At 38.0% G+C, this 13584-nt stretch overlaps 1 protein-coding gene across 12 annotated transcripts in view; it reads right to left on the bottom strand.

The window, feature by feature from the left end:
* The window catches only part of lrrfip1a (leucine rich repeat (in FLII) interacting protein 1a), a 48843-nt gene that overhangs the window by 23809 nt on the left and 11450 nt on the right, over positions 1 to 13584 (bottom strand). For 6 of the 12 annotated variants that reach the window (XM_040148382.1, XM_040148380.1, XM_040148385.1 and 3 more), the window contains exons 3-5: positions 6044 to 6130; positions 891 to 908; positions 649 to 720 (exon numbers count right to left, since the gene is read on the bottom strand). In XM_040148382.1, coding sequence (XP_040004316.1) covers positions 649 to 720; positions 891 to 908; positions 6044 to 6130 — 177 coding nt within the window. The remainder of the gene's footprint in view (positions 1 to 648; positions 721 to 890; positions 909 to 6043; positions 6131 to 13584) is intronic. The other 6 variants (XM_040148390.1, XM_040148384.1, XM_040148383.1 and 3 more) reach the window with 1 other exon arrangement.

Genomic DNA, 13584 nt, shown 5'->3' with positions numbered 1-13584 from the left:
TCTAGACAACTTTTTTTCCCTAAGTTTGATGTAAAGGACACTCTCTCACAGAATCAGCCATGCATGTTCTTAAAAACCATCACATTCAACCACTAATCCAGCCAACAAACCTCTAACATGCACAGTTAGCTACAACAACATGGCAACACTTTCCAACCTCAAAAACTGTTGTCACCTCAAACTGTAAAAAAATCTCATCACCTCTTACAATTTAAGTCAATTATTTTAGTCAAAAACACACCATGGTTAGTCAAAGTAGTCACACACACTAAGTATCCTTACCGTTTTGTTTGAACCACTGTTATGATTCAAACCATGTAATTAAAGTGATTAAAGTGGTAAATTCAACACAGTAAATCCCATGCAGTCTCACACCAGTGGGGCAGATGGTCATGCTGATTCAAAGCCAAATGGGCTGCTCCTTTCGATAAGTGGATTATCATTAATGGCCAAGCTTTAATTCATTATAATCTGTTATTTTCTAAAAAGGCTTAACAGGAATGATCTGGAATTCAAAAGCAGGCACGGCACGCTATAAAAATCTCCAAACAGATATAAAATATGTACAGAGGCAAAGAAATGTATGTATAGTATTTAGTGCATGAAAGGTTTGTTTTAAGTCTTGTCATCACAGCATAGAAACTGTACCATCCATTGTTCAATATCTCCCCATCTGCTGTCCACACGGTCATCGAATTTGGTGTTCAAGCCATAATACTTCTAAGAAGAGACAGGAGATGAGGGCAAGAAAAATCAGTTCAGAAAATAGAACACAGGTAAAAGATTTCCATTATTTTCCTTTGAAATTTGAAGCACATGCCCAGGATTATTACATAACCAAGCTTAAATCAAATACTATCTGAGGTGGAAAAGAAGAAGAGGAGGCCTACCTTCTGCACCTGAAAGATCTATACACCAACACCGATGAGGAGTAAAAGAAAAAGATTGGAAGATGTCAAACATGAAAACAGGAGAAAATAAATCAGCCTCAAAAACGAGATGTGATGTAGAAAGATATGAAATTATGTGCCATTGAAAAGTCAGCTGTAGTCAAAGAGAGACATGCAGAAAATACAGTAGAGGCACTCAGGAATGTGAAGTACCCCCCTGCACGGCAGGACCATTAGTAAAAGACCCAAGAACACAAGTTCACTGGAGATTTAAAGACCTATGAGACTTTGTTACCAGGCATTTTCCCATGGTTCCTTAAGGTTGGTAGCAGTGGCAGTACTGCGGTGGCACTTTCAAGTCTATGTTCCCATGACTACTTAGATATGTGACAAACTACTGCCCTCTGTCAGATCAAGAGGAGCCTGACAGATCACATTAAAAGGTGATTATTAAGCACAATAAGTCTAGTATTCCTCTTTATTGCAGATTAAAGGAACAGTTTGACATTTTGGAAAATATATTTACTTGTTTGCTTGCTGAGAGTTGGATGAGAAAATGCATATGAATCTCATTTCTGTGCAGTAAAAATAAAGCTACAGCCGGCAGCTGCTTATCGTAGCGTAGCATAAAGACTGGAAACGGGGTTAAATAGCTAGTCTGTCTCTGTCCAAAGGTAAATACTGGCCTACCAGCACCTCTAAAGCTCTCTAATTAACATATCATATAACTGTTTAATCCCAACAAAAAACAAAGTATGAAAGTGAGAGGTATTTGTTTTACAGGGGGTTATGTGTTGGAGTATTTCCTGGTTGGGCGCCTTGTCGTCACCAAGCAACCAGAGACTCCACTTGAGTTCACCCCTTCAAAGCTATAGCACACTTATGATGAGTGAAATACTCTAATCCAAATTTATGATTCTTTCATGGCTAAATCATTATGCTAAATTTCAAATTAAACTTGTGCATTAATTTATACACATTTTTCTGCATTCAAAAGGTATCTTAGGAAACTTTCTGTATAGTTTTCCCCATCAATATTGGCAGTAAACTTGAGCAGGGATACTTAAATCCAATAATCTCAGACTGCTGTTCCCTTTATCTGCTCATTTCTGTCAACTTCCCTACAACAGTTCAGTCTGAGGTTTGATAGGATTCAAACCCAGGCAGGTCTGTGACTTTATCACTGTGTGCCAGTAAGACCCCAAGTAGCTGTCTCTTGTGGCTGGTTTGCTTGCTGTCACTTGTGGGCGTTGCTGTATAAAATGTGGAATGTTTGAGGAAGTGCACAAATTATAGCAAATTACAGTAGTTTAAGTTAATTGTGATAAATATATAAAACAATTACCCTAGGCTACATTTATTTTATATGGACTGTTATTTGTCATGTTCTTTGCTGATACACTTTAAATCTTTAAATCTTTAAACCTCAGAGATCTCAACAACTTCTGAAATCTTCCTTCATGCTTTGTTCTTCTTACTGATGTAAATGTTAATAGATAGAAAAGATGACTGTCGATGTGTCTACTATTTTGTGATTTATATAATTTGATAAATATAGACTAAAGAAATTTTAAAACACAAAAGAATAAGGTGAACAATTCTGTCATTCACCTGCCAAAGTTGAAGTAAATGAATTAAATCTGCTGCAGTATCATAATTCTTGTCTTTGTGATTGACCTATTAATGCAAAAATTAAAAATCCTGCCGTAAAAGCTAGCAAAACTATCTCAGTACCTCTAAGCCAAGGCCATCATAATGCATAATAAATAAAATAGAGTTCTGTTTGTCTCAAATGGCAAATAAAGCTGAAAAGAATCACAGTGACAGAAGTGGTGGTTGATAGCCTTTTTGATAGAATAACAAACACAGTTGCTTTAAAATTAAAGTGCCTTTCATAGCTCATGCCTTTTGGAGTTTTTTCCAATACCTCCATTGACCACATACAACAAACACTAAAACACACCCCACCCTTACTGTTGCACTTTCCATCTCATCGGTCCAGTACTTTAATCCAGATTTACTGCCACAGTCTCCTTGTATGGTTGCCCAATATACAGATTTCCTGCTTTGGGATTCTGGCATTCAGAAATCGTTTTGCAGCTGACCTCTTTGTCCACTTCATCACTTCAGTAACAGCAGCACTCCTAGATAATCAATGGGAGACAGCTAATGCACCGCTCTTAATTTATAGGTTCAGTCGAGATGAAAGGTCATGTCCCCACACTGATTAACACTTACTGCAGCAGACTCAAAGATTGAGCTGCATTTGTCTTTTCTACTCATGAAAACAAAGTCATGCCCACTTCCAAGAGGGTGACATTGAGTTGTGGAGGTCGGACTTATTAAAAAAATATCACGCCATAAATGGCAGGGAATGCCAGAAAGCTCTGATACATTACAACTGTTAGCAGTGCAGGGATGCGTAACTATGTGACAAATAGAAGAATAATGTAATTCATAAATTTCATATTATTCCCATAAAATATCCCTATTGTACCATTACCAGAAGGACAATGAAACACACCTTGTGCCTTAATAGTTAGCACAGACAGATACATAGCAACTTTAATCTCTGCCTACTGTAAATTGTCAAAATTAAGATGTACCGGAGCATAATGTGGCACAAAAATGATCAATGAACAGTCCATTACAGATTAATAACTGACTGGAGGTCTCTTGTTTAGTACTTATCTCTCATTACATGTCTGGACACCCAATTAGCAAAGGAGCCAGGCACCGTCATAAGCACAAATGAGTTGCACAATCAGCTTACATGTTTGCCACCTTTCCATTCAACTCACCAAGCTCCCCTTCTTGATTGGAGGGGTTCCTGGGTGCCCGGTGAGGGCAGCCCACAGCCCCCTCCCTGCCAGCCTACGCCCAGCCGTCCTGCTGCCCTCAGGGTACCAGGAAAGGTCGCATCCTCTGGCAGTCACCAGGTAAGACCACGGCCAGTCATGAATGCAAATCACAGCGGGACGCAGTGCTGAGATTTCAGCTCAAAAAAAGAGTGGCAACCCACACTTCTTGTTAGCTGCTATAAATCCAATAATCCACCTTTAAGTTCTATCTTCAGTGTGCAAGAAAACATCCAAAAGTCCCAAAGGTGGCTGTGAGCGCAGTGCCCCATCGCTCATGTCAACAGCAGTGCAGCAGCAACAACAACCGCTCCACTGGAGCCCGGACCAAGGAGTGCAACTTGCTAAGCTACTTTAGAACTCGGCTAAAGGGTTTAAGACACACACACACACACACACACACACACACACACACACACACACACACACACACACACACACACACACACACACACACACACACACACACACACACACACACACACACACACACACACACACACACACACACACACACACACACACACACACACACACACACACACACACACACACACACACAGACCAGACTCAGCTTAACAATGACTGTTAATGCAGTGCGTATGACTGTGTGCACATGTAGATTTTTGTTGTTTGGGCTCACCACCTGTGCTTTGATTGCCAAATAACTGAATGCAGCTAGAATGCTGATTATCCCAGTATACCTTGATGTATAACAGTTGCACTACCTATTGGTAAATAGGGACTTAATATTTTATTTATTCTAAATTTAAAAAAACAAAAAACAAAACGCTTAATACCTATTTTCCACTGCTTAAAGACAGCAGGCCCTTCTGATTAAGACCTAGTAACTCTGAAAAATAAATCTGAAGGGAATCATCCAGTCAGAGGCCTTCAGATATCAACTATGTTGGCCAACTAGAGGAGCAAATATGAGTAATACAGCTATACTATGTACTGTTTATAATTACCCAAAGAGACAGGGTTATGCAAAAAGAACCATGATAAAACCAACTGACCAATTGGTTGTCCATAGTCTATAATCAAAAACAGATAACAGAAAGTAAATACCTACTCATACCATACTTATATTTATAATCATATTTTGGTTTAGAAGATCTGCTGAAAATTTTAGGTTAAAAAAAACATACAGTAGCAGGTGTTACAGTGTGCTATGGTCTTACATCTCCAGAACCTTGTCAGTTTGAGAAGAGTTCTAAATAAAGTGTAAGTGAAGATTTTCAGCAATTTAGCCTGAGCTTAACTGGCAAAGGTTCAAACCCTTCTTGAAGAGTAATTAAAAAGCCTCTGTAAGGACTTTCTACTCATTGCTTTTGCTGACTGTGTGCTAATCCTCACAGCAGCAACCTACACTGTAAAAAATATCCACATTTACTGATGATTTAACCTCACTTTTACTTGATACTTAATATTTTCTAAGCAAAGAAAAATGTATGACCAAGAGATTAGAAGATTGTACTTACTTCTACTTCTACTTTCCAGTGTATTACTGGAAATGTTTTTTGTAGACTAATACTGTATCTGTATCTTCCAGATCTTTTTCTGCATAATTTTAAAAAAGAAATTCCATGTTAACTTGGCCTCTAAGAATAAATCAGTCTGTTCATTTGGATTTTTGTATTAATAAGATTTTTGCAGCAACAGGTTTTTAAGTTAAATTCACATGATCTGGATAGATTAGTAGTGACATTTTTGTACAGAACTGATTATCAGGAGGTGGACGTTTTATAAGTTGATCCTGAATTAATCTGTACACAATGTGTTTCTCTTTATTTACTTACTTTTTTGCACTTATTATGAACACCAACTTGACTGTAATGATCAGTGATGCAGTTATAGCACTCTGTTTACACCCCTGAACTATGACCCACAAGATGAAACAGTTGCAGCATAACAGCGTAAGTTAATATTGACAGGAAATGCTGTAGGTCTAATTTTCGAGCACAAACAAGACTGCTGAAACCCTCTTGATATTTAGGGTTATGTATTACTAATCTTCATAGAATAGTATGTCACCTAGTTGAATGTAATAATGTTTCATAATTACGAAGAAATCCACCAATGTTGAGCTGTTTCGATGGTTTGGGCGTTTAGACCAACAGAAACTCGCCCAGATATTAAGAGATACACAGATAAACTCTCTTCAAAATGTCTCTTTTGATCAAACCAACATATGACAGGCTACTCCGTGGGCAGTGATTCCCGTGATAGTTAGCCATGAGGTGTCTCTTATTTCATGGTTTTGTATTGTGTATTGTATTTTGACTTATATACCTCTTTCTGTTGTCTCTCCAGCTCCTTCATGCGGATCTCTCTGGCTTCTGCCCTGGCTGCCCTCTTTGCTGCCAGCCTGGCCTCGGCCTGAGGGGAGGATAAAGAAAGAAATAGAAACACAGAGAGAAAGAAAATAGAAAAAGAGAAGTGAGACAACAGCCGATTTACTCGGACTCAAATGGCACATGCCTAAACATCTATAAATGCTGAACAAGTGTGTGAGCAGAGAACCAGTTCCTCGACAGAGTTCTCATGAGATGTGAAATTTGTGACACATTGTTGGGGAGGTAAATGCACCAGATGTAAAATTGCCAGCTGTCAAATCACAAAGAATAAATGGATCCTTCATTGAAAGGTGCAGTGTTGTACAGATTACCAAAATAATGCTCCTAAAATTCAGTTACGCAAAGATTAGTATCACAGGTGGTCATTTTCAGTCTTCAAAGACCTTACACTGAAGGATGTCACACTAGACTGGATTACCAGTGTTTAAACAGTGTCTATAAACACAGAGTATCACATGTCCTTTAAACTCTGAATACATCTGCTGAATTGTATTTAGAAGTATACAATCTAGTGAGAATCTTCAGACACTCAGTCACAACAGTGTAAATGCGCGTATGTATTTATATGTCTGTATCTGAGGGCACTACCTTTCCTCCACTCAACACTCGGGCAAGAGCAGGGCCTTTTCCTTAAAAGGATCTCTCTCAGAGCGAGTACTGTATGTGTGTGCCTTACAGTGTGTGTAAGCATTTCCTTCCTCTAACTTTGTGTAAGACACTATGTGATTGCAGCATGTCCGCCTCTAGGTGGGGTCACTGTAATCCCTCCTACCATCACTCTAATGCATCCCCAATGTCAGTCATCATGATCGAGCAACAGGAAAACACAGACAAAGAAAAGAGTCGGTTTCAAAGGAAAGCATGTTCTCACACAGACTATGAAGCAACTTCAGTTCATGACTCCGTTAACCTTGTTTACATTCACTTTATTTTAAAAGAAAAAGTAAAACATGCTCTGTTCCAGAAACTAAATAAATCCGCTGTATCTCCAGAACACTAACCAGATGAATGTTTTCAAAAAGGTACGCCAGCTTGACATTGGCATTTAACTCTCTTTTTGCTTTTTTACTTCTTCAAACTCTTGCCCAGGGAGAATAAAATAAAGTGACAGAAATAATATATCTGCATTTCTCTATCCGGGTTGTCTGCCCTTTATAAATCTGGATGTCAGTTGGTCCACATTTTCACATTTAATTTTCACACTGGAAGAACAACTACACCCAGGTTAAAAATCAAATAACAGTGATACGCCCTAAAAGATTTCTCAAGACAATGCAACATATTTTTTGCCACAAAGATATTTATGAATATTAACTCATACCCTCATTTTAGAAATACTTATCATAAATGCATTACAGTTAGACAGCACCACCGCCTCAACGAAGACCTTGGAGTGGAATCAGCAGCAGTATCACTGTATGTACATGCTGGGTTACAGGTAACAAGAAGCTACAGTACAAAAATGCAAAGATATGTCAGAGGTAAGATTTTTTTTTTTAACTACTTAATACTGATTTTGGTATCTCTGGTCTAACCAATATTGAATTTATGAGGCAGACACTAATAAATATTTGTGAATTTATTACACAAATATCTAAGTTAGATAACAATATATCAGCCAATTGTGTGTGTGTCTCATATATATATATATATATATATATATTTTTTTTTTTTTTTATTTTACACAATATAAACAATCTTGATGGGGATCCCTTGGAATATTATTTCTTAAAGAATTTCAACCAATATCCATACTGAGCAGGGTATTTTACAATTTCTTGTTACTTACTGACTGACATATACACTGATACCGATATACAGTAGCTGCAATAAGCTAATACCAGCCAATATATCGGCCCGGCCCCCAGTCTAGCTCTATTGGTATCAATGTCATAAATCACTAAGGCTCTTGTAAATACATGTAAGAATATTGTTAATATCAGGATATTAGACATTTTACCACAAAAAGGATTTATACCTGTATTATCATGAACAATATGATATAGCACAACCCCTCACTTGCACGTCAAGTAGTGGTTGCTGCTTGCTTTGTCTGCATCCTGTGAAGTACGGCACTTCACCATGCAGGACTTTGCAATGCTACATCATAGATTGGTGTGGTCATAAGTTCAACAAACCACACCTGACCACACCCAACTGTAATGATGGGTGTGGTCAGAAGTGCAACAGACCCGAACCTTTCAAACAATAGAGGTAATTTGCAGCGAGGGTTCCATACACACAAGATTTAGTGTGTAGTTTCTCTGTACGTTATCGTTGCAGGATTGAGGGTAAGAGCTAAGAAGGTTGCACAATGATTTAAGTAATATCCATCTGCCTGAATCTGCTGTTAAGATGTCCCAGGGGTGGAGAAATGAGCAATAGTTGCCTAAAATGTTCGAACACCAGAATTGTTGCTGCATCAGTAGAGATACCTTTTACCCTGCAGTAAACTGTGTGTACTAGGAACATCATGCTTATAATGTGCATGAATAGGTACCACGACACAGCTTAAAAAAGCCATCGTTGTCAAGATTATATAAAAACACAAAAATAATTAATTATTTTAACTTAAGTCACAAATACTGTGCCTGTGCTGATGCATCTACACTTAAGTGTACGTGTACGTGTACAATATCTCCCACTTAAACCACATTTTATCTTCCATGACCCTAGAGGTGACAAAGTTGCAGTGTCAGAGGAGTAACATGACATCAGACTTTTGCCCTCCAGCAACATAAATACAGCTCTTGAAAACCTCCATTAATATGGCCACTTTGCTCTGAGGATGGAACACTAGTACACACTTACTCCATCTAACAACAAGCTTAGGGGTTGAGAGCTTTTACTCAGCTTGTTATTGTCACTACTTTTCATTAAATATACAAAATGGAGTATACATACTTCATTCAAATTAGGGGCAAGATCAAAAATAGACTTTTTACAGACATAAAACATTACAAATCAGTCTGAGGCGGAAATTATCTGCTTTTGGCTGTTTTTAATTTAGTTGTCAGATGGGCTGGATATACAGTACCACATACAATGCACCGCAATACAATACATGAAGTGCCAGGACATGAACACAATCATATCATGTCAATTAGATTTTCCTGTGAACAACAACTTACTTGACACTCTGAATTGTGGGAATGCAATAATTTTCATTTGAAAAGAAGAAGTCATTTGAAAAAAGACATTCCTGTTTCCTATACATACAGGGTTGTATTCCTTCCAGTATGTAAACTGTCTGTATCTGCACTTGTAATTTCAATACTAAATGTGTAAATTTAGCAGCCAAAACCCTCTCCAAACTAAGAGGTGTGAATGATTTCATCATTTACACATTACTGCCTTCCATTTTACTGGGCGGGGCTGCTGTGTATGCTTGAAAATTCCCCTAGTGTAACAGTCATTTAACTGCAGACCATTTAAAAAAAAACAAAAAAACAGGCTAACTACAAATGTAACTTCAAGAACTTTTAGTGTGGAGCTTACAATACATTAAATTCTTTTTGCAGTTATCAAAATACACCATGATGTCAGCCAACATAAATGAGTGGAATCCTGGATCATCTGCATTTCCACACACATTGTATATGAATGAATGTATATAGTAGGTGCCTCTTGCTAAAAAGATGCACCTAACTAGGCCAAAAGACAGAATCACGTATCTCTTTTCCTCCTCCTTTACAGCTATTTATAATGACCTACATGGACTTGGGTTCTATCAAAACTGTTCTAATTCATCAGTTTCAATGGGGTGAATGTTCTCCAGAGAGCAAATGAGCTAGTTCATTACAAAAATCGAGGCTCAAGATTCATCACTTGGACATAACCTTTGAAATGGTTTACATGTTGACACAGGTAGAAAAAAAATGTAAGAGTGTAAGGGAAGGTTTATTTCAGCTATATTGTATAAAGGTGGATTATGTAACATAGTGTATGTTCTCCTTCCTCCCATTCCTGATTTACAATTTTGTCAAGCAAGAGCTATGTGATGAAGCCAAAATGAAATGTCACATTTTATTTTACATTACAAAATTGTAAAAGGTTGTGCTTTCTTCCAAAATGGTCATTGTTAAAAACCACTAGAGGAATTTGAAAATTTCCCACTTTCTGCATACAAAACTTTATGTCATCAGAATTATTTGAAAGATGCTTTAATCATACACATAATGGTTTTAAAATTGCACTTCACAACCCTACATTGTTAATGCAACATACTGAGGTGACTGCAGAGGACAGCTGTATCTGGCTTCTGTCAAGCTGATCCCTTGTGTCTACTGACAACCTCTAAGGGCACCGAGTCTTCAAGTGCCACCAGAAGTAAATGCCCGCCTGGACTGACTGTCTCCAGTGAACTTATTTCCCATGCCCTGAATGCCAGCCTACAGTAACTAAAATGGACAGGTATTTTAATGACTATGAGTGACAGGGTGGACAAAGAAAGCAAAAAAAAAAAAAACTCTTAACCAACTGGGGGTTTGACTGGGTTTAAATTGAGGTGGGACTGTTTAGTGCATTCACACACACACTTTGCTTATCATCTATTCAAGGGTGATGATGACTGACTGGGGGAAAAAAAAAAATTTTTGTTCCTCTTTGCAATACCTTTTATATCACCTAGATGCTGCTTAAAATTGTTTTGTCATATCATTTAATTTGCTTATTAAAGTGTCAGCTGATAATATTAGTCTTAATGCATTCCAAACTCAGCCAAAGACTATACAATATATCAATATACAGTGCATTCAGAAAGTATCCAGACGCCTTTACTTTTTATACATTTTGTTATGTTGCAGTTGTATGCTAAAATCATTTAAATTAATTTCCCCCCTCATCAATCTACACTCAATACCCCATTATGGCAATTTCTGCAACTTTATTGAAAAGGAAAAACTGAAATATTACATCGTCATAAGTATTCAGCCCCTTTTCTGTTATACTTGAAATTTAGCTCAGGTGCCTCCTATTTCTCTTGCTCATTTTTTTTTTAGATTTTTCTACACCTCAAGTGGAGTCCACCTGTAGTCCACCAGGCACATACCTGTCTACATGAGGTCTCACAGCTGGAATTGCATATAAGAGAAAACCCAAGCCATGAGGTTGGAGGAACCGCCTGCAGAGGTCAGAGACAGGATTGTGTTGAGGCACAGATCTGGGGAAGGCTACAAGAAAATTCTGCTGCATTTAACGTTCTGAGGAGCACAGTGGCCTCCATTATTCTTCAGTGGAAGAAGTTTGGAAAAACCAGGTCTCTTCCTAGAGCTGGCCGCCCGGCCAAGCTTAGCAATCGTAGAGAAGGGCCAAAAACCTGATGGTCACTCTGGCTGAGCTCCAGAGATCCTGTGTGGAGAGGGCAGAAACTTCCAGATGGACAACCATCACTGCAACACTCCATCGATCTGGGCTTTATGGCAGGGTGCCAGATGGAAGCCTCTCAGTGAAAGACATGAAAGCCTGCTTGAAGTTTGCAAACAAGCACCTAATGGACTCTCAGACTGTGAGACACAAGATTCTCTGGTCTTATGAAACCAAGATTTAACTGTTTGGCCTCAATTCTAAGCGTCATGTCTGGAGAAGACCAGGCACCGCTCATCACATGCCCAATACCATCCCAACGTTGAAGCGTGGTGGAGGTAGCATCATGATGTGGGGGTGTTTTTCAGTGGCAAGGCCCGGGAGACTGGTCCAATAGGACAATGACCCCAAGTACAGAGCCACATGAGTGGCTTAGAGACATCTCTGTGAATGTCCTTGAGTGGCCCAGCCAGAGCCCTGGCTTGAACCCCGTCGAACATCTCTGGAGAGACCTGAAAATAGCTGTCCACCAACTATCCCCATCCAACCTGATAGAGCTTGAGAGGATCTGCAGAGAAGAATGGTAGAAAATCCCCAAATCCAGGTTTGCAAAGCTTATTGCGTCATACCCCAGAAGACTCGAGGCTGTAATCGCTGCCAAAGGTGCTTCAACTAAGTACTGAGTAAATGGTCTGAATACTAATGTCAATGTGATTTTAGTTTTTCCTTTTTCATGAATTTTCAAAAAAATCTAAAATTCTGTTTTTGCTTTGCCATAATAGGGTATTGACTGTAGATTGATGAGGGAAAAATGAATTTAAATTAGTTTAGCATAAGATGGCATCATAACAAAATGTGAAAATAGTGAAGGGGTCTGAATACTTTGTGAATTCACTGTATGTCAGCAAAAACCATGGACAAAAATTGATGTCCTACAATGTAAAACACAGAAGACAATAAATAGGTGCCAACCTTTTACAGTATTATTCCTTTTCAGTTACAGGAAGATTCAAGTCACTCAAGAACAGACTACCTGAAAAAGGCTACTGGTGTGAGATAAATCAAACAGCACAGTTTTGCTTTCAATTGTGTGGTGGACACAAAAAAAAAAAACATATAAAACACAAACACCTTTTTGAAAAAAAAAAAAAAAAATCAAGTTAGTTATATTTAAATCAATCTAGCAAATAAGAAATTATGATGTAACTGGCTACTGTGCTTTTCATAATAATGGAAGTATATCAAATAAACAAAAAAAGATGGAAAAAATGCAATGTTAGCCTAATGCACTAACCCTGGCTGAAATGTTTAGTTTTCTTGACAGACTAATAATGCCATTGTTACTACAAAGAGCCATGTGGTTTACTGCCTTGCCTTTGACTGATGTTCAAATCTACCTTCTTTTTAGCTGTAGCTAAAACTAAATACAGTATATTTTTTACATTCGAACAACATGTACAGGTGATGAAGTACTTTTTCCAGCCCTAAGTAGTGTCTGCAGGTCTTCCCTTCAGTCTACATTTAGCCCCAACAAACTCTAGCAATAAGTTAGGGCAAAATGTTAGCTAAATGTCTGCTGTGACACTCACAACTGCTTGTTAATTTAATTGCTTTGAGCATACACGTAATAGCTGAAGGCGACTGAGATGACCATATCAAAATATTTTATCAACTCCTCTCTTTTCTCATCTGGAATATAGTAAGTGGACAGTCAGAGGACAAAGTTTACTGAGATTTTACTAAAAAACATTGACATGAACAATAAAGGGAGAGGAACAACAACAGGATTTTGAAAAGTGAGGGGGACATTTTTCCCCTCAATAACTTTGGCATTCAGTCTATATTTACCCATATTATAGTAGCAAATTTTAATGACATATTGTTCATTTTCAGTATGGTTATGCATTTCTGGAACGTAGTGCCAAGTTGTTAAAACACAAAGGAAGGGAAGATATATGAGTTACAGGTCATATTTTTAATAATGGTAAACCATCATGTCTTACTGATCCTTTCCAAAGTGACGCTGTATATCAAAAAGCACTGGCCTGTGCTCCTACTTTTAGATGGTTTTTGCATTTTTATATCCTTTGTGTATGGTTATGTGAATTTTCATTGTATTAGGTCAATATTACGCTACCTTCTAATATTTGAGAACCCTTCCCCTTTCTCCAA

The sequence above is a fragment of the Xiphias gladius genome, chromosome 16 (assembly GCF_016859285.1).
Source record: "Xiphias gladius isolate SHS-SW01 ecotype Sanya breed wild chromosome 16, ASM1685928v1, whole genome shotgun sequence".
NCBI lineage: Eukaryota > Metazoa > Chordata > Actinopteri > Istiophoriformes > Xiphiidae > Xiphias > Xiphias gladius.
Note: the sequence above shows the minus strand (reverse complement) of the source record. Positions and strands in the feature narration are given on the sequence as shown.